This window comes from Eurosta solidaginis, chromosome 1 (assembly GCF_040869045.1).
Source record: "Eurosta solidaginis isolate ZX-2024a chromosome 1, ASM4086904v1, whole genome shotgun sequence".
Taxonomy (NCBI): domain Eukaryota; kingdom Metazoa; phylum Arthropoda; class Insecta; order Diptera; family Tephritidae; genus Eurosta; species Eurosta solidaginis.
In genome coordinates, this window is record NC_090319.1 from 16,073,505 (window position 1) to 16,094,082 (window position 20,578).

The following is a 20,578-nucleotide window of genomic DNA, read 5'->3' on the forward strand; positions in this document are numbered from 1 at the left end:
AGCTTTCGAACCCAACCACTCTTCCTTTCGATGCAACCACTACTATAAAACAATTCGAGTATTAAAAGCACTATTTGATTTATTTAAAGAAAAAGTATTATCATTGTTATGGTGTTATTCGTTTATCCGGATAATATCCCATTTGCACTTTATACCTTTAATATATGTATGTATACATACATTGAAGTTGCGCAACCTGGGTATTTTTATTTGATCGCTTATAACTTACGTAGTTTTGCATCGATTTTCTTCGATGATAGCTTATCTTTTTTCTAATTAAACAGAGCTTTACGTAAATAAAAAATATTTGAAAAAACAGTTGTGGTTTTGGAATGCTGCCCTCGAAAAAAGTAATTTTTTTCATATTTTTTCATAAAAAAAAAAACAAAAATCTGAAATGATGAGCTAATATCTCGAAAACTATATGGTTGAGCAAAAAATAATGTATGATGCATTTATAGCAAATTTTATCGTCTTTCCGATTCTGTAAACTTATTGTAAACAATTGCTTGACCCGTTCGTGAGATATACGTAATTAAAGGGAGCCATCTTTTTGGTTTTTTCGAATAACGGTAAATTGCAAATATCTCAAAAACGGTACCATAGAATCAAAAATAAACTCAATTTTCGAAATCAGGGGGTGATTTTACATACGAATTTCATAACGGCGTTTCTGGTAAAGAAAAAAAGTTGAAATTCGTGGTCCAGTGAAATTTATGCAGTAAAAATTAATGCATTTTTCCCAGCTCTGATATACATATTGTTAAATATTTATACAAAAGGACTTCCAAATTTATACACTTTCATACATAAACACAAGTGCACTTAAAAAATTCCCAATTCTAATTTTTTACAAATGTTTAGGAAAATTATAATTAGTTAAAAATTGTTAAAATTTTTTCGTAAGTAAGAAGTATTTGTATGTTCATACAAATTTACCACGTAGCGTGTAAAAAGCGGTGGCCTTATTTTGAATAACGATAAAAAAATCGTTAAAAAAAATTATTTTGAAATTTGATTCGAAGTTATATTGTTATAAGTAAACATATGTAGATTTTTTATGAATAAACATACATATCTACGTATTATACTATTTACATATATATATAAATATACATAAACTTTTACAATAACTTATTATTATCATATAAGCATGCGAGCGTAATTTAACTTAAGAGACTGTATTATATTAAATTGACTAATTTATAGTAATAACAAAAATAATAATAAAAGGCTTAAAAGAATGTGTTTTTATTGTAGTAATAATGCGAAATTTCTAAAGAGATAAGTGGAACGATGAACGTCGTACTGCAGTTACTACGCATTAAACCCAGTCCAACAAATGCAGCGATTACATCATAGCATACCAATCTCCCCCAAAAATCTTACATTTTTTGCAAATATGTACCGCATTTCTTAACCGTCAATCTGTAGATACACCTGACTCGTTACTGTGTTCTTAGGGTGAATGCAATTTCATGTATATTTCATCCATCAAATTTGTGTAAAGAACAAGTAAAGAAGGCTAAGTTCGGGTGTAACCGAACTTTATGTACTCAGCTGAGAGCTTTGGAGACAAAAGGGAAAATCACAATGTAGGAAAATGAACCTAGGGTAAACCTGGAATCTGTTTGTATGACATAGATGTCAAATAGAAGGTATTAAATAGTATTTTAAAAGGGAGTGGGCCATAGTTCTATAGGTGGACGCCATATCGGGATATCTCCATAAAGGTGGACCAGGGGTGACTCTAGAATTTGTTTGTACGATATGGGTATCGAATGAAAGGTGGTAATGAGTATTTTAAAAGGGAATGGGCCTTAGTTCTATAGATGGACGCCTTTTCGAGATTTCGCTATAAAGGTGGACCAGTAGAGGAATTCACTAACTTTTTTAACGATATTTGCCATCGCTTTATTTGCGAATCGATAACTATAACGATTTCGTTATTCAGTAACTATTTTGTATCGATATTCGTTAATCGACGATCAGCTGTGTTGTTAAATAAACGGCAAATGAATTGGCTGCGTTAAAAATCACGAAATTTACATTTCTGACAATTTTAGTTAAAAAAGAAAATCGGAGCTTTAATTAAATACCTTCAAACACGAAAAGCTGCTTTATTTATAAATCAAATGGCATTTGAGTACTTGGCATACGTTTTATCACAAGATGAAGAGTTACTGAGGCCATCGCCAGTGGACAGACGCCTTCTTAGAGAAGTAGATAACCCATTCCACCTGAATGCAACGGAGTTGCGAAAGCTGTACCGACTAACCCCAGACTTGGCTCATGATATTATTTCTCCACTTGATGGTCAATTAAGGGGTACAAGAATAACTGCGATATCAACAGAGAAACAGGTAAATCATGGAATTTCATATAATTTTCAATTGAACACTATTATAAAAATTTTAGGTTCTAACTGCTTTACGCTTCTTCGCAACTGGTTGTTATCAACGGCCCGTTGGAGAACAATGGGGCATATCAATGAGCCAGTCGTCTGTAAGCCGCTGTATACATCGCGTAACAAATGCTATCAACCATTCTTTGTTTTTCGATAAAGTAAAGTTTCCAATGACTCAAATAGAGCGGCAAGCTGCGAAAGAAATTTTTTCTGCGTCACCTGCACCATTTGTGGGAGGTACTATTGGGGCTATTGATTGCACTCATGTGTCGATCATGAGCCCCAGAAATCATGAAGAGGCATATGTAAATCACCATGGATACCATTCAATAAATGTACAAATGGTAAAAGCAATAATTCAAAGAAATGTATTGTACTTTTTTGACTATAATATATTTTTATATACAGATTTGTGACCCCAACCTAAAGATATTGAATGTCAATGCTAAATTGCCAGGAGCAAGGCATGATGCGTTTATCTGGAGCTCCTCTGCAGTACGGAGAGTGATGCAGAGAAATTTTGAAAATGGTAGCCGCAACATGTTTTTGATAGGTAAGTGTGTTTAATGCACTGAAATTTCCCAGAAAATAAAATCGCACACAAAACTACTTGCAGGTGACTCTGGATACCCTTTATAACCCTGGCTGATGACTCCTTTACCTAACCAACCAGAGGGGAGCCCAAAATTTCGGTACAATAAGGCATTGTGTAAAGCTCGAAACCCAGTCGAGATACTTTTTGGTGTTCTCAAAGGAACATGGCGATGCCTATCACAGCAAAGGACTCCTTTGTTTCATCATGGATTTACTGGTAGAATAGTTAACGCATGCGCAGTGTTGCCTAACATCCGATTAAGTGAACCCATACACGAGCCTGACACTGAATACTTAGATCAAAGCCCAAGTGATAGCAATGTTAATCAAGGCGCACCCTCTTCAATAGCGAAACGTGTTCAAGACCGACTTATTGCTAATTACTATACTTAAGTAAAGACTTAACAAACTTATAAATAAAAAAATCTACAGGAATGTAAAGCAAACATTTTGGCATTTTGTTTTATATTTGGTCTACATTGGTAGCGAAAACTTCTATCATACCGAACAGTCAAACTTAACAATATCATTTCAATAGAAACGAACTTCGTGTCCTTTAAAATTAAAATAAATGCTTATGAGGTTTTAACACAGCTCAATTTTATATATACAGTGGACCCTCGGTTAATGAACGCCCCGCATAACGAACATTTCGCATAACGAATACATTTTTTTGGGAAAAAAGATTCGCTTTACGAACGAAGTCTCGCATAACAACCTAAACAGGGGAAACCCCGAATTCACATTATTGGGCTGTCTGCGTTTAGCTTTTGCTTCATAGTTCAGAATTTTGTTTTATTTTAGTGCAGAATTGTTCGTAAAATTAACAAGACGTGTTGAAACATACAAATTTTTTTTTTTAATTTTGCTTTTATAAAAATTGCAAAATAACTAACATAAAATGCCCTCAAAAAAAAATTCGGAAAAGGAGAAAAATACAAGGACCAAAATAACTATTGAAATGAAACTCAAGATCATTCAAAAACATAAAGGAGGTTTGGGTGTGGCTGATTTAGGACGTGCGTTCAACTTGTCGAAATCAACGATTTCTACTATCCTCAAGAATCAGGACAAGCTTGAGGTGCTAAACGCTTCAAAGGGAGTATCAAGAGTTTCTTCGCAACGACCACAAATTCTCGATGAAGTTGAAAGATTGCTTTTGATATGGATTAACGAAAAGCAAATGCAAGCTGACACAATTCCGCAGAATATAATTTGTGAGAAGGCTAAAACGATATTCACTACTCTGATTGAAAAGTCGCCAGGAACATCAACAGCAAGAAGGGAAGACTTCAAAGCAAGTAAGGGGTGGTTCGAGAATTTCAAAAAACGTACTGGTATTCATAGCGTTATAAGGCATGGTGAAGCAGCAAGCTGAGACGCTAAGGCTGCCGAGAGTTATGTAGGCGAATTCAAGAAGCTTGTGGATACTGAGGGTTACTTGCCCCAGCAGGTGTTTAATTGCGACGAAACGGGTCTTTTTTGGAAAAAGATGCCAAAGCGAACTTACATAACAGTAGAGGAGAAAGCAATGCCCGGCCATAAGCCAATGAAAGACCGCCTTACTCTGCTTTTTTGTTCCAATGCAAGTGGCGACTTGAAAATAAAACCGCTACTTGTCTATCATTCAGAGAATCCACGTGCCTTCAAAAAGCATAATGTTGACAAGAGTAAGCTAAATGTCATGTGGAAGTCAACAGTAAAGCTTGGGTGACACGTGTTCTTTTTACTGAGTGGATCAATAATGTTTTTGGCCCCTCTGTGCTGAAATATTTGATTGAGATGGATTTGCCTCTTCGTGTCCTGCTTATTATGGATAACGCTCCTTCACATCCACCAAGTTTACAAGATGAACTCATTGAAGAGTTTAAATTCATCAAAATTCACTTTTTGCCACCTAATACAACCCCATTGCTTCAGCCCATGGATCAGCAAGTGATTTCTAACTTCAAGAAGCTTTACACAAAAGAACTTTTCCAGCATTGCTTTGACGTAACTGAAAAAACAAATCTTACTCTAAAAGAGTTTTGGAAAGATCACTTCCACATTGTTGCCTGTCTCAAAATTATTGATAAGGCATGGAAAGGCGTTACTAAGAGAACACTCGAATCTTCCTGGAAAAATCTTTGGCCCGACCGCTTTGCCGAATGCACATTTGAAGGACTCGACGCAGTATCTACGGATCCAATAACCAACGAAATAATATTTTTGGCTGACCGTATTGGGCTAGAGGTGGATGGAAATGACATCGCTGAACTTGTGGCAGAGCACAGTGAAGATCTGACTACCGACGAGCTTATAGAATTGCAATGTGATTTACAACAAGATGTTAAGAAGCAAACTTTATCAGACGAGGAGATAACCGAAGAACAGCAACCGTCTAGTGCAATCAGAGAAATGCTCAAAGCATGGGAGTTTGTGGCATCATACGTTAAAAAGCATCACCCCAGTCAGACAGCGGCAGTACGTGCAACAGAATTATTCAACGATAATGCTGTGTCCCATTTTGAACAAATTTTGAAGGGACGTCAGAAACAAACGACTCTAGACAGTTTTTTGCTTAATGTAGATTAATAATGCTAGGTACTAGGTTTCTTTCAATAATAATTCAAATTGAAACATATAAGACTGTATTTTTTTCGACCTGGAACGCATTATTTTAGTTTACATTGATTCTTATAGGAATAATGGTTTTGCTTAACGAACGTTTTGCATAACGAGCAAGATGCTAGAACCAATTGTGTACGTTAACCGAGGGTCCACTGTAATACATTTATTTGAATGTAAAAAATTCATTCATTCGTTTACATAGATCGATTTCCTTTGGAAATTATTTTAAAAAATAGCTACTTTGGTAGTAAAAACTTCGATTCGGTATCGTCAAACTTAACAATATTACTATCAAACAATATCAATAACCCGCTAATCCCGGAGTTTCCATAAAAAAAGTCCACCATTCGACTTAACTGCTCGGCTGTGGTACGGCTTCTCCTTTGATTGGTATTAATTGATGACGCCATTCTTTTTTAATATGAGAAATTTGTTATGTCGAGAAATATGAAATTAATTCCGCATTTACTTACCTTTTGTTGATAACGCAAACTGTATCTCAAAACTTGCACAATAATAACTGTTAAAAGCAGTTAGTATAGGGAATTTGTTTATTTTTGGCATTCCTTTTGTGCTTTTCGCATTTTTTAGGTTTCGTTAAGCTGTCCTGCCACCTTTCTACTATTTTAAATGTTATTTATTGCGAGTCTTTAAAACTAAGTTAGTGAATAGTACAATCGATAAGGCAAGCGACAAAATCGTTAATTAAAATCTCGACAAATCGCATCGTTATAAGTTAGTGAATTCCACTACAGGGGTGACTCTAGAATTTGTTTGTAAGATATGGGTATCAAATGAAAGGTGTTAATGAGCATTTTAAAAGGGCGTGGGCCTTAGTTCTATAGGTGGACGCATTTCGAGATATCGCCATAAAGGTGGACCAGGGGTAACTCGAGAATTTGTTTGTACGATATGGGTATCAAATGAAAGGTGATAATAAGTATTTTAAAAGGGAGTGGACCTTAGTTCTACGAGTGGACGCCTTTTCGAGATATCTGATATCTTGTATATGTGAAGGCGTTTTCGAGATATTGACCAAAATATGAACCAGGGTAACCCAGAACATCATCTGTCGGGTACCGCTAATTTATTTATATATGTAATACCACGAACAGTATTCCTGCCAAGATTCCAAGGGCTTTTGATTTCGCCCTGCAAAACTTTTTCATTTTCTTCTGCTTAATATGGTAGGTGTCACACCCATTTTGCAAAGTTTTTTTCTTAAGTTATATTTTGCGTCAATAAATCCAATTACCATGTTTTCATCACTTTTTTCGTATTTGGTATAAAATTATGGCATTTTTTTCATTTTTCGTAACTTTCGATATCGAAAAAGTGGGCGTGGTCAGTCGGATTTCGGCCATTTTTTACACCAATGCAAAGTGAGTTCAGATAAGTGCGTGAACTAAGTTTAGTAAAGATATATCGATTTTTGCTTAATTTATCGAGTACCGGCCGAGCGGAAGGACAGACGGTCGACTGTGTATAAAAACTGGGCGTGGCTTCAACCAATTTCGCCCTTTTTCACAGAAAACAGTTATCGTCCTAGAATCTAAGCCCTTACCAAATCTCACAAGGATTGGTAAATTTTTGTTCGACTTATGGCATTAAAAGTATCTTAGACAAATTAAATGAAAAAGGGCGGAGCCACGCCCATTTTGAAATTTTCTTTTATTTTTGTATTTTATTGCACCATATCATTACTGGAGTCGAACGTTTACATAGTTTACTTATATACTGTAAAGATATTAAATTTTTTGTTAAAATTTGACTTAAAAAAATTTTTTTTTTTAGTGTGCGTGGTCGTTCTCCAATTTTGCTAATTTTTATTAAGCATACATATAGTAATAGGAGTAACGTTCCTGCCAAATTTCATCATGATATCTTCAACGACTGCCAAATTACAGCTTGCAAAACTTTTAAAATACCTTATTTTAAAAGTGGGCGGTGCCACGCCCATTGTCCAAAATTTTACTAATTTTCTATTCTGTGTCATAAGTTCAACTCACCTACCAAGTTTCATCGCTTTATCCGTCTTTGGTAATGAATTATTATTATTATTATTATTATTATTATTATTATTATCTACCGGACATAGTCCTCACAGATATGTAACAACTTAAACAAAAATTATCGAGATAGAAAAATATATGGTAACAATTTATAAATACAACATTATAACAAAAAATTTTTGTAAAAAATTCGCTACTGCTTAAATAAAACTACATGTAAAAACATTTATATAGTAATACGAATACTGAAACATATTAATTGAAAAGAAAGTAATCAATAACATCAGCTTTAAAATGTTCTTTACATGAGCTAAAATCGGCATGATTGCAAACAGAGTTACATAAGGAGATCATTCTGTGAATAGGTTCATTATTTCTAAAATTCGTTCTACGCGTTTGGACGTAGAAAATGTATTTGTCCCTTAGACACCTTTCAGGTGCATAGAAGGGGAGAAGAAAAAGTAGTTCCGGAGAATCGATTTTGTTGTCGTAAATGTCTTTGATAAAGAAAATACCACAAATTTTCCTTCGAGTATTAAGGCACTGAATATTTAAAATTCTACATCTTAGTGCATAAGATGGCATCGATTCAAAAGTGAACATTCGTCGAAGCGCGAATTTAGTGAATCTCCTTTGAACTCTTTCTAACCGGCTGGAATGTGTTACAAAGTCTGAGTCCCAAATGATGCAGGCATATTCCAAAGTGGATCTTACAAGGCTAATGTAAAGACTTTTCAGCGTTAGCGGATCAAAAAAGTCTTTGGAATTACGTTTGAGAAAGCCGAGTTTTGAATTGGCAGCACTGATTATGTACTCCCTATGAAAGTCGAATCTAAGCTTCGAGTCTAAGTATACTCCTAAATCCTTAACAGTAGTTGTACGATTGAATGAGTCGCTATCGTTAAAGTAATAGCTGTTCATTATGCATGCGTTTCTCCGAGTGAATGTGATAATGTTACACTTGGAGAAGTTCAAGAAAAGACCGTTACTAGTACACCATTTTATCAATTCCAAGATGTCTTGCTGTAGCTCTATGCAGTCGCTAATGTGTTTAACTCTGTAATAAAGTTTTAGATCATCAGCGTACATCAGGAACCTACAAAATTTAAAACATTGGCAGATATCATTTATAAACAAAGAAAAGAGTAAAAGGCCCAGATGACTACCTTGTGGTACTCCTGATGTAACGATTATAGGCTAGGAGAGATTGCTGCCGATCTTTACTATTAATTTCCTGTTTTGGAGATACGACTCAAGCCAACTTAGGGCGTTGGAGTGGATTCCGAGTTTCTCGAGTTTATTAAGTAAAAGATTATGATTGAGACTATCGAAAGCTTTTACGAAATCAGTGTACAGAGTGTCCACTTGTTCGCCGTCCTCAATCGCATTAACCACACAATTAACAAATATTGTGAGATTTGTGCTGATGGATCTCCCTGGATAAAAACCATGCTGTTGAGGAACAATATAGTTTTTAAAAACTGCAACAGCAGCTTTGAGATGATGGATAGCTTGGCAATGGGTCGATAGTTGTCTACCTTGTTTCGAGGGCCAGACTTATAAATTGGCGATAAGAATGCCACTTTCCATTCGTCAAGGAAATTACCACATTCAAGGGACTTGTTAAAGATTTTAGTAAGAGGCGGATAGAGTGAAACCGCACAATTCTTTAAGAACAAGGGTGGCAGAAGATCGTATCCAGCCCCCTTAGATACATCAAGGTTCATAAGGGACTCCAGGACTTCTTCCTCTGTAACCGTGAACTGACCAATATTTACAGACTCCGCTATGGCAGTTGTATCACATGACGTACTAACTGTCCGGAACCTGTTAAATACCGACCCGAAGAAGTCGGCAAAGAGCTCACATGCTTCCTGAGTTGAGGAAGCAACTTTGCCTCCAAACTCCATTGATTTCGGCATACCGTTATATTTTCGTTTTGAGTTAACAAAAACCCAAAAAGACTTCGGGTTGGCTTTTATGTTAGTCTCAAGCGAATTAATATATTTATCATGAAGGAACTTGGATAGGCATTCAAATTTCTTCCTGCACTCAGCAAATTTTGCTTCGTCATCAGCAGAGCCAGTTTTCTTAAATTTTTTATGCGCTTTGTTTCGTTGGTTTTTTAACCTCAAAAGTTCTTTTGTGTACCATGGGAGATTGAAAGATCTCTTTTTTCTGTGGGCTGGGACGTATAAGTTAAGGCTTTCTTCTACTACGCTCTTGAACTTTATATACATATTTGATAAGTCTAATTGCTCAAAGATTAAATTCCAATCAATGGAGTCGAAAAACGCATTCAGAGCCGTAAAATTCGCCTTATAAAAATTGAAGTAGTACTCGGGTTCAATGGAGTTATTATCGTATTTATAGAAAGAGAACTGGATAGAGATTGCTTTGTGATGAACCGATTCACAGGTGAGTGGCATATCACACTTATAAATATCACAGGATATATCATTGTTTATAAAAATTAGATCTAACACTTTGTTTAAATCATTTCCAATGTCGTTAATTTGAGATAGGTTAAAGGAGTACAATGTATCACAAAGTAAGTCCTCGACATCCTTTTTAGATGTAAAGGGGGTTAAAAAGCCGTCATCAGGATCTCTCACCCATTGAATAGAACCCAGATTAAAGTCACCCAAAATACAGGGGAGCTTTGGATTTGTGATAGGCGCATCACTCACTGTCCTCCCTCTGTCGAGACAAACTTTTGAAAAAACTCAAACGGCCGGATTTTGACATTTGACGGCCACAGCCCCGAGTCCATAATTTTTGCTCTATCTGAGGACGGAACTCCAATTTTGAAGTTTACTTTACTTACTGTCTCTACCGCTACATCTTTTTTTATTAATTTATAGCATGATATAGAGTTTTCTTTGATGCAAGTATGTTTTGCTATATACGTAGCGATGTCAGTAGTTTCTACGGACGGTTTGAACGATCCTACATGAAACCATTCCAGACGAGCAGCGACATCAAGCTCACAACTTGTTCTAGTACCAACAACAACTTTACGTGCATTATTGGTGCTAGCGGCAGCAGAATTATTTTCAAAAGCATTGGTATTAGCAGTAGCAGATTTATCACGAGCACGCTCACTGGTGGTAGCGGACGGTGACGAAGCGACAGACGCAAAGGAAGGAGGGATAGGTGCAGCGGGAGCTGTTGTTGTTGTTGTTAAAGACGATATGTTATTAGCTGTCTGTACCACCGACCCAGGCCGAGAACTGTTGAGGGGAAGAACAGCAGACTGCGAACGTCGAGGAATAGGTGAAGGCGAGAAAGCAACTAAATCTAATGCACCATTGCAATTGTTATTATTGTTGCCGTTGTCCGAAATGAATGCATATGAATTAACAGCTGTTTTGAGCGCACTTATTTCGGCAGCGAGTACATCAATATTATTATTGTTTTCAGTATTGGCTCTGTTAGATTTTGCTTTTGCCTTTTCTTTAGCGTTGTCTTTGTTTCGACTCTTCACTTTTTCACTACTCGCTGATGATTTGTTACTTGCAATTATATTCTTCAAATCGTCCACCTGCATGCACAAATCCTTGAATTTGCCCTCAAATGCGGTCATGATGGCTTCCAGCCCAAGTCTTTGCGAGGCAAGCACGGATTCGAATGCCTTAGATATTTTATCAGGCACATTCACACATTCAGGACACCAATTATCGCACTTTTTCAGTTTTTCGAAATTTTCAATATCGAAAGCAAAATGTGTGCGTGATTTCTCTTTTTTAGCTTTAATGCTATAACTTTTTTCTATATAAGTTTATATAATAATGAAAACCATACCTTCGGTAAAATGAACGTTTCTGAATTTATCCTACCTCTTCTATGAATTTGAAAAGAAGACGGTCATGCACATATTTTTATTTTTTGGGTTTTAAAATAAAAAAATCTACAAAAATGTATAGAAAAAAGTAAAATTTAGATCTTCGCAAACCCATACCTATGTTTTTCAGGCTAACTTCGAAGAACGCCTAGGCGATTTTCGTCGTTGCGCAACAAGTAAAGCCAGCTTTTGTTTCGCGATAAGTATTGCCAATTGGGATCACCCAAGGAGGTCAGTTGAAGTCTTCCTCCCCTGCTTCCTATTACGGGTGTCGAGCGCTGCCATTCATTGCACTATGTTCCTTTCTGCATAAAGCTTTCACAGCTTATCCCTGAACATTCTTTAATACCAACCTTTGGCAGATAGGTCCGTAAATCATTCGAAGAACTTTTCTCTCCAATACTCCAGGGTCAATGCCTTATTCTTTCGACATTGTCCATGATTTCGAGCCCTAAATTCGTACAGGTGTGATGTCACTTTTCAAATGTGACCTTTTTTCGTCGAGAGAAGACTTTACGTTTCAATCAATTATCAAGTCCACAGCAGTCGTTGTTGGCAAGAAAGGTTCACAGATAGACGAACACCTAAGCAATTGCTATAAATGGGAAATCGACAAAGGATTCTATTGTTTTTAATTTTTTATTTACGTTTCACGTGGATGAATCAAATTGAAAACAATGATTATTATATCAAAGTATGTACATACAATCAATATGTATTAATCATGCATTTTACTACGTTTAACTTTATTACATCTTTTGTTGATATACCGTAAAACCAGCAAATGTATACTATTCTACATGTTACATGAATTTTTGCTGAAATATACTAGTTCAGTTAAATTTGTTCAGATTTTTTTTATTTTTTTATATATGTCAATAGTTTTTTTTTTTCTATTCATGCAATTTAGTATGCCAACTAAGACATATGCACCTTTAGCGCGTATGTTTATTTACTTTTAATAATTTGGTATTTTACTTTTTTTAATGTATATAATAATTAAGTAAAAAACATAACTAAGCTGCGATTATATTTATAATAGTAGATAGTGATATAAATATGTATTAAATTGCATTGCAGTAGTGTCATTTATATAGATGAAAACTATTTGGCCAATGTTAATGCCGGCTAATAGTAAGTTTTAAACAACCGATGCAACCCATTTGAATTTGTTGCTGCTCTGCACTTCATGATGGTAGAATTGACATTCTAATTTATTAATGCAATTCTTGCCAAACTTACATGGCTTCGGATGATAAAAAGTGCAGCCCACTTTTGTGCAAGTAGGATAATATTTACACATAGTGGAACCTGTAGCTGCTGTGGCTGAAATTGATTTATAGTTTTGTACAGGCACGACGTGTGAGGCTATGAAGTAATTGAAAATAGTAATTATTATTTAGTTGTTCAGCAAGATATATATTCGAGGCACTTACATAATGGCGGCGCTTGTGGCACCAATTGTGCCGGATCACGCTGTCCACTATGCGCAAAATTACAATCCAAATTTGTGCAAGCGAGATCATATTTGCAACTTGGATGCGAGTACAAACATTTATCGGCATATTTGCAATTCGGAAAACTTTTACATGGTAGCGTCGGGTGATAAAAATCACAAAATTGTTTTATGCAATTCGGATGATATTTACAACGCTCTTTTGTTTTTAAAACACGTACTGCTGAAGAGTCTAACGCAACTGAGCTTACTGAAATAATAAAGAAAATGTGGATTAGCTTTCATTTATAACAAATGTTTTTACGAATTAAGATTGTAAAGTAACATTCTCTTAGGCTCGGCAGATATTATCCTACTCTTCCTCAGTCCATCTTCTTTTACCACACGTTTTACCTCTTGCTCTACAGATATATAAAAGCGAATGCTTCACAGTATATGGTCACATGAGTGCATATCAACTGATCTATAAGAAAGGCAACTCCGCGAAAGTATTCCTACTATTGACCTCCTTTTTTTACCCCAGCGGGTTAGGGGGTCAGAGTATACCTGTGGTAGGTATGCCTGTCGTAAGAGGCGACTAAAATACCAGATTCAAGGGGCTGTGTAGCGCAACCCTTCGGGTTGCCAACGCAATATATAGCTTCTCCAAACCCAATTGTCAACCTCACCTATCTGCGGCGAATTCTGTTTCACTAACAGACGAGGCTCTGGCAACCCCAAGCTCCTCATGGAACTTGGGGGTGGGGAGGGGGGAGTGGCCTGAAGGTTTAATGTGGCCACATAAATCGTTCCCGAGATGGTCGGGCTAACACCTTAATGGTGCTGTGGTACCGGAGCGTACCGGATCTGTATCCGGCAAAGGACCATCAAATCGATAACACTCCCCAAAGCCTTCGGGGAGTAACCTTTCGCTACAACAACAACAACCTCCTTTTTTTCACGAAACGGTAAATAGTAGAATAGCTAGAAAACTAATGCTTGAAATCAATAAGATTACATCAATTTCTTATCTATTTATTTTCTTTGTATCGCCCTATTACCCGAACCGTGTCGATAACATTTGTTGTTGTTGTTGTATTAACGATAAAGACACCATTTCGATAACCGTCATAATTGACTGCTTTTATCATATTTCTAGGTCTCCATTCTGTAATAAGAGTCCTCAAGAAATTCCAAAAAAAAAAAAAACATTTCCGCAGCAACTTGTTGCAAACAACTCGTTTTTGAAACTTTACTTATTATTTTAAAAACAGGTATTTTAACTTACGAGATGGTATGTTGTCATACTTCTTCGCTTCCAAATTGCGCGTTGATATTTTGCGTCGCTCTTCGCCACTATGGCGATCTCCCGAATAATCGCGTGATGCAGCACGTTCAATATCACGTTCACGAGCACGTTCCCGTTCTCTTTCTCGACCACGTTCACGTTCACGCTCACGCTCATGCGCACTATCCTCCTTTTTCGAATACTTTTTACTTGGCGACGGTTCTCCATCGTCGTCAACATAACAATCCATATCACGTGATCTAACATCACGTTGATTGTTGGATAACGTGCGTTTTCGTTTTGGCGATGTTTTTCTTTCCAAATTTGTATCTAGTTTTCTTGCTGGAGGTGGTGTAGTTGAACGTTCTTCGCTATGTGCGCGTTTATGCTTACGTTGGTGGCTACTGTCGTTACTAACAACAATAGTTGAAGATAGCTTCTTTGGACTCATAATCTCTTCATCGTCTGTATCATTTTGTATTATGATTTTTGTGACATCTTTTGATTTACGAAATTTTTCTTTTATATCTGAGTTACGCAATGGTGGTGTTGCTGACATTGAGTTTGATGATTCACGATCACTAATATGTTGTGCGCTGGATGTTGTTGGCACCACTTTGCCTGAAAGACGCGATTTAATGTTTGTACGGCCAGTTGGTTGACTGCGTGTAGTTTGATTTGATCTTGCGGTTGTCGTCGTGGAGGATGCTTCGGCACGTTTAAAACGTGGAACTGAGGACGATGATGACACTTGCTGCAATGGTGACTCGGAACGTGCTCTTTTCGACATAAACTTCAATGATTTCTCGTCTGTATACAAAAAGCAATTACAGTATTAACATACAAAAATGGAAAAATTAAATCATCCGTAACTGTAACTAAATTCCGTTACACATTTATGAGTATTTGTATGTGCTTAACTCACCATTAAGTGTAACCACAAATTGTGTTTTTCTCTCAGCGCTTTTTTCTAATGACCCATCTGCAATTTCGTTTACATCGTCGTTGACTTGATCAGAACTAAAAGGGTTTAAAATATATTTAAAATCTTTTGCCATAAAGGTTGAGCTTTCAAAAACGTACCTTTCGCTTTCATTATTTTTTGATTCATCATTTTTAATTCGTATCATTTTCGGTACAAACATATATTTGATATTTGAGTCAACACGCTGCAATACTTTTCCGGGTACATATGTTTCTTCCATATCTTCATCGTATTCTTCATTAACATCACTATGTACTAACTGATCACCATCAACCTCCTCATCGATGGGACTCCGCTTTCGTTTTTGCAATGGTTCTCTTTCCACTTTGATTACTAAATTCTGGGTGGCACGCTTAAACAAGTTGGATGTGGAAGTAACTTTAGCGCCGCGATTCAATCTATCGCGATAAGCTTTTGTATAGAGTTTGCGTTCATCTGTTGGGTCTTTAATGATATTGCTTGTTTTCTTTGGCCTCGATTTGACGTTAGTGGAGCGTTGTGCTTCGGCGACCGCACGTAACAGTAACGCTTTGCAAGCTTGCTTACTGGGCGATACTGCCACACGTGGTTTAATTTTTATGACCGAATTTACAGATTTGTCCTCTTCTTCCTCTGATGATTCAACTTGTTTTATAGGCGCCACAATAACACGCGAGCCGATACGTTGTCGTTGAGTTTGTGGCGAATGTGGTGGTGTGTCATTTTCATCGTCACTGGTCTCGTCGCTACCTGAGGAAGAATCTGTTGTAGAGGAAGACCCTTCTGCGCTATCATCTTCGTTATCGCTTTGCTTATTTTGCTCAGGTTCTACAATGGTCGATACGGTAAGATTGGGCAGTGCACGTTTTTCATTACTAGAAGTGGTGGTTGTGCGACGTATTACAGGTGACAGCGAGCGGCGCAGTTTCGGTTCATTTTCCTTACGCTTATTAGATAGATCACGGCTTTGTTCCTTGGTACGATCTCTTTGGCCTTCGCGCTCATTTTCCAAATCGCGATCTTTACGCCTATCTTCACTTCTGCCTCGCGGCCTCTCTGTGGTGCGAATTTTCTGTCGTTCTCGTTCTTTTTCTCGTTCACGTTGACGTTCTTTTTCCTTGGTTCTTTCACGTTCACGCTCGCGCTCTCTATTATGATCCTTTTCTTGTTGACCACGGTCTCTGTCGCGTTCACGGGCATTGTCATTCTCTTTTCGTCGAAAGGAGGGCACGAACAGCTTTTTATCTTCACGTTGGCGGCGCGCTTGTGGCTGCGCATCACGTCCTGTTTGGTGACGTGCGCCTAAACGTTCATGCACTGGCCTTCTATTTGGTGCACCCACAGCCTTATCACGTTCTCCATCACGATCTCTTTGCTTCTCATGATCACGTTCATTATTACGCTGGCGTTCACGTTCGCTATTATGTTCACGTTCACGGTCGTTATTATGTTGTTGACGTTCGCGTTCGTTAATACGTTCACGCCCACGTTCATTAGTACGTTCACGGTCGCGGTCGTTACGTTCACGCTCGCGATTGCGTTCACGATCACGTTCGTTCGTACGCTCTCTTTCGCGTTCATGACTTTGCTGTTGAGGAAATGTTTGGCTTCGTCCGCCAGTGCTGTGCCGGTGATCATTGCTATTGTTACTTTTTGTTGCCACAGAGCTCAGTGGAGGTGGTGTGAAATGAGTATTTCTGTCTTCTACTTGCTTTTCGGCATTATTTTTCTTTTCAGCAGCATCAAAAATAATTGGACTTCTTCTCTTGGTAGTTTTTGATTCTTTGTGTGGACTTTCAGTCTGTAATTTGGAATAATTATTTTTATTAATAAAAAAATAAAAATATGCGATTAAGGAAATGCAAATATAGACGGGATGTACCGGGATTTTCAATTGTCGACCTAATATGGAGTAAAGTTGAACTATAACGGGCTTCTGTTGACTGAACTTCATAAGGACATCTCCAAATCTTCATTTCTCACGTCAGCCGGTTCTACGTAGCGTAGCGACTCGGGATTTTTTCCCGAAAAATGGCTGTCATTTAAGTGTAACCCCATTTAATTTGTTGCGTCCTTCCCACAAATTTTCATCCTCGAACAGCTCCATGCATCTGGACTGCTCCACACCCTTCTGCTCCGGGAAGGTATTGAGACCAGCCTCGGTTCCAACGTTCGTGTTGTTCTGGGTTAGAACCCAATTGGTCGGCCGCTCATGTTGTTGTTATATTAACGACAAAGAGAATCCCCGAAGGTTTTGGGGACTTTTATTTGATAATTGAGTTGCGGAAGCTTTGAAGCTATAAAGCTTTGTATTGCGCTTATCAACCCCTTGAATCCCTCGGCCGCTCATGTGCTACGCGTCACCAATTTAGTCACCTGGCCTTAAAAACACATATTGGCTGCAGACCTGTCAAAGTGCTGCAATCAGAACAAGCCCTTATTGCTAAACTCTCACAAACCAGGACAACTTAGAAAAAAAATGCTTGATCAAGACCCGCCTGCACGGGGGTTAAGAGAACATTTCCATAAGGACTATAATATCGGGCACCTACCAACACTGCCGTTTGATCCAGACAATCATAAGGAGGCCCTTAGCAAAATCCACACATGATCGGTAAACGATTTTGCCATTAGGCACCCGGTGCACCCTGTTATCAATATATAATATCCTACTCCTGCAGAAGAAAGCGCACTACCAAGGGAGACACGAGTCACCCCTGCCCAACTTCGTTCTGGATACTGTAAAAGGTTAAACTCTTACTTGTCCAGAATCAACCACGACATACGTAACGTATGTCCTGCATGCGATGTGTCCCCACATGACACCAGCAATCTTTTCAATTGTAATGTGGAACCTATGCCTCTAACACCAATCTCCCTATGGTCCGCCCCTGTTGAAAGTGCCAGTTTCCTTGGACTTTTGTTACACGACTTTTCTGACAATTTGTGAGTGGTCGTACCCATCGAATTGTACGAACCACTGTTAAAACAACAACAACATATCCGAAATTATGTTGTTAGGATACGGCAAATCGTTCCGGCAGGATGTAGTTATCGATACCAAACTTCCTAGTATAGTGTTAAATTCATGCTTACTGCCCAAGACGACGAGCGTCACTCTCGCTGAACTTAGATCTGAGAACTGCAACAGGTTAGGATTTTAAATATCCAAACTAACTCCTTTCATAAGCAATTAATAGCATATTAAGGTGGAATACACCCCTCAAACGACGACCTCTTTAGGGGCCACACTGCTTCTTTTTTTGGGCTTTAGTTAAAAGATTAGATTTTAGAGTAGCCAGAACATTGTTCTACTTTCTACTTTATTTCTCTTACAAAAAACATAAAAAGGCGGGGAGTTGCAGTCCCCTATGCTTCTCTCAAAGAAAGAGCCTTACTAGGGATTTAAAAACGCACACACTTAATGTCCTAAAGGCAACTTTTTACTCATTTTAAACTTCGAAGTCGTCGAGCTTCCGCGAGTGGCTTTTGTAATGTGGATACAAGAGTTGTAAGGATGCGCCTTGACATAGGCAGACTTGCTCTTGAGGGTAGGACTACTATTACCATAATGTGTCTCTCATTCTATATATGGCTGAATGTAGATAAGAGCAAAAAATAACAACAGGGCTTTCCCACAGTAAGTACGTCCATTCTTGTGTTTCCACATATTCTATCAGGCCTGTTGGAACGGCTGGTTTCCTGGGGTATCAGTTAATGGTGGAAGTTCGGGCGATTGACCGAGCAGATCCCACTACCGAATACAAATTCTCTGTTTGTAAAACAAAGGGTGCACAAATTGGCTTGAATAATTAAATTGCTGAGAAATTCTCTTGGGAACGAAGTCCAATGGCATGTACATGAGGTTGGAGCTCATAAGCAACTTATGTGTTTACATCCCACTGCATATAGCATTTAAAGCACTGTTAAAAAATTATATACTTAATTTTTGATAATCATTAGATCAAAAATTAAGTATATAATTTTTTTACGGCATTCGCTTTCTATAATATACTTAAAAGTGTTGTAATTAATAGATATACCATTGCATGGCCTTTGGGACTCGAACTTTCCGCTTCGTCGTCTGTGCCATCTGCCTTCAAATTAATAAAATCTTCATCATAATCACTATTTTCATCATCCAGTTCGCCTAATTGCCGCAAATGCTTTTTTGCAGCATAAATCTTCTTTTGTATTTCCGCTAACTCAGCTAAATCTTTCTCACGATCTCCACTAGCTGCTGCCTGCGCATCCGTTGGTCTTTTCTTGTTCGTACTATTATCACCACCAGCACCATTAAAACTTTGTTCTTTAGTGGTTGGTGCTTCTGTAGCAGCTTTTTCATCAGTGATTTTGCTTTTTGCTGTCGTAGTTTCATTGCTTGTGGTTTTAGCAACGCCTTTAGCTTTCTTAATATGTGCTGCTGCTTCAGCTGCTGTGCTCAGATTTTTTTTAGCTTTTTCAAGGAATACATCTGCAAACACATCCGTAATAGAGTTGATTGGTGGCACCGATGGCACATTTGTTGCAGCTGCTTTTTCGCTGGCATGACCAGATGTATTCTGCACATCGTCTGTAGATTTTTTGGAAGTTGATGTTTTACGTTCCCTCTTATTGGTCTTGCGTTCCTTTTTAGGTGCTATTTCCTGTTTGGGATCTGGTTTCCTCTTTTTTGAGGCTGTGTGGTTGAATATAAAGAAGTTTTAAACCTTGGCAACCTGCTATATATATCCGCATTAATGTATACATACCACTAACAGCTGGTAAAGTAACCTCCTGCAACTTTTGAAGTACCTCGTGTAGCCATGTTACGAATAAATCGGTCTGTGACCCGAGAAAGAGATTAAGGTCGGAAATCATCTGTTGTTTGGAACGTTTGTTTGCCACCATAATCATCACATAATCAGGCAATTCATCATCTATGTAACCGGTAGTGCCACCCGTACCCAACTCCAAGAGTTTGGCCTTTACGGCACTCTGAAAATAAAACCAAATGAAAGTGCTTATTAGAATGGGTACACTTGATCTATATTCGCTTCCAAGTTAAATCAATAACTACATATTCGATCATTCGAATTCGCCATTGATGCTTGGCGAAAGCATCGTTTCTTAATTAGCAAATTAATGTGCTTGAAGAAAACTCTGCCCATTGTACTTTAGTAGTTTAGCTTACCCGCATTTTTTGACCAATTTCACTGCCAAAATTATCCATTTCTAAAATGAAAAAAACTTATTGGAGAGACGGTGAAAAACTTTATCCTTCTCGCGTTGAATGTGAGAAAACAAGGTGAATTTAGCTTGATGAAGAAAAACGTCAAATAAATAAATGACGGCGAGTTTGCAGACAGGGTTGCATGTTAAAAAGCATGCATATCAAAATTAGGTATAGAACCGGCTCGCACATAATTAACACAATCATTTTCA

At 37.7% G+C, this 20,578-nt stretch overlaps 2 protein-coding genes across 2 annotated transcripts; one reads left to right on the forward strand and one right to left on the reverse strand.

The window, feature by feature from the left end:
- Positions 1 to 1,918: 1,918 nt before the first annotated feature.
- On the forward strand, positions 1,919 to 3,394 carry LOC137238897 (putative nuclease HARBI1). The gene is made up of 4 exons (XM_067763922.1): positions 1,919 to 2,363; positions 2,419 to 2,751; positions 2,816 to 2,960; positions 3,024 to 3,394. Exons 1-4 carry the CDS (start codon positions 2,136 to 2,138, stop codon positions 3,044 to 3,046), a joined length of 729 nt encoding a protein of 242 aa, XP_067620023.1. The 5' UTR covers positions 1,919 to 2,135; the 3' UTR covers positions 3,047 to 3,394.
- An 8,702-nt stretch (positions 3,395 to 12,096) lies between these two features.
- Positions 12,097 to 20,455, reverse strand: Nab2 (Nuclear polyadenosine RNA-binding 2). The gene is made up of 8 exons (XM_067781675.1): positions 20,328 to 20,455; positions 19,906 to 20,131; positions 19,198 to 19,832; positions 15,274 to 16,955; positions 15,116 to 15,210; positions 14,191 to 15,000; positions 12,904 to 13,173; positions 12,097 to 12,835 (listed from the first exon to the last, which is right to left on the reverse strand). The coding sequence occupies exons 1-8, from the start codon at positions 20,364 to 20,366 to the stop codon at positions 12,609 to 12,611; spliced, it is 3,984 nt and encodes a 1,327-aa protein (XP_067637776.1). The 5' UTR covers positions 20,367 to 20,455; the 3' UTR covers positions 12,097 to 12,608.
- Positions 20,456 to 20,578: the final 123 nt, after the last annotated feature.

Coding starts and splice junctions, on each gene's coding strand:
- LOC137238897 (XM_067763922.1), top strand. CDS start 2,136: ATGGCATTTGAGTACTTGGCATACGTTTTATCACAAGATGAAGAGTTA. Junction 2,752..2,815: donor ATTCAATAAATGTACAAATG/GTAAAAGCAATA, acceptor TTTTATATACAG/ATTTGTGACCCCAACCTAAA. Junction 2,961..3,023: donor CCGCAACATGTTTTTGATAG/GTAAGTGTGTTT, acceptor AACTACTTGCAG/GTGACTCTGGATACCCTTTA.
- Nab2 (XM_067781675.1), bottom strand. CDS start 20,366: ATGGATAATTTTGGCAGTGAAATTGGTCAAAAAATGCGG. Junction 16,956..19,197: donor GTCCCAAAGGCCATGCAATG/GTATATCTATTA, acceptor TCCAAATTACAG/ACTGAAAGTCCACACAAAGA. Junction 12,836..12,903: donor GCCACAAGCGCCGCCATTAT/GTAAGTGCCTCG, acceptor ATTACTTCATAG/CCTCACACGTCGTGCCTGTA.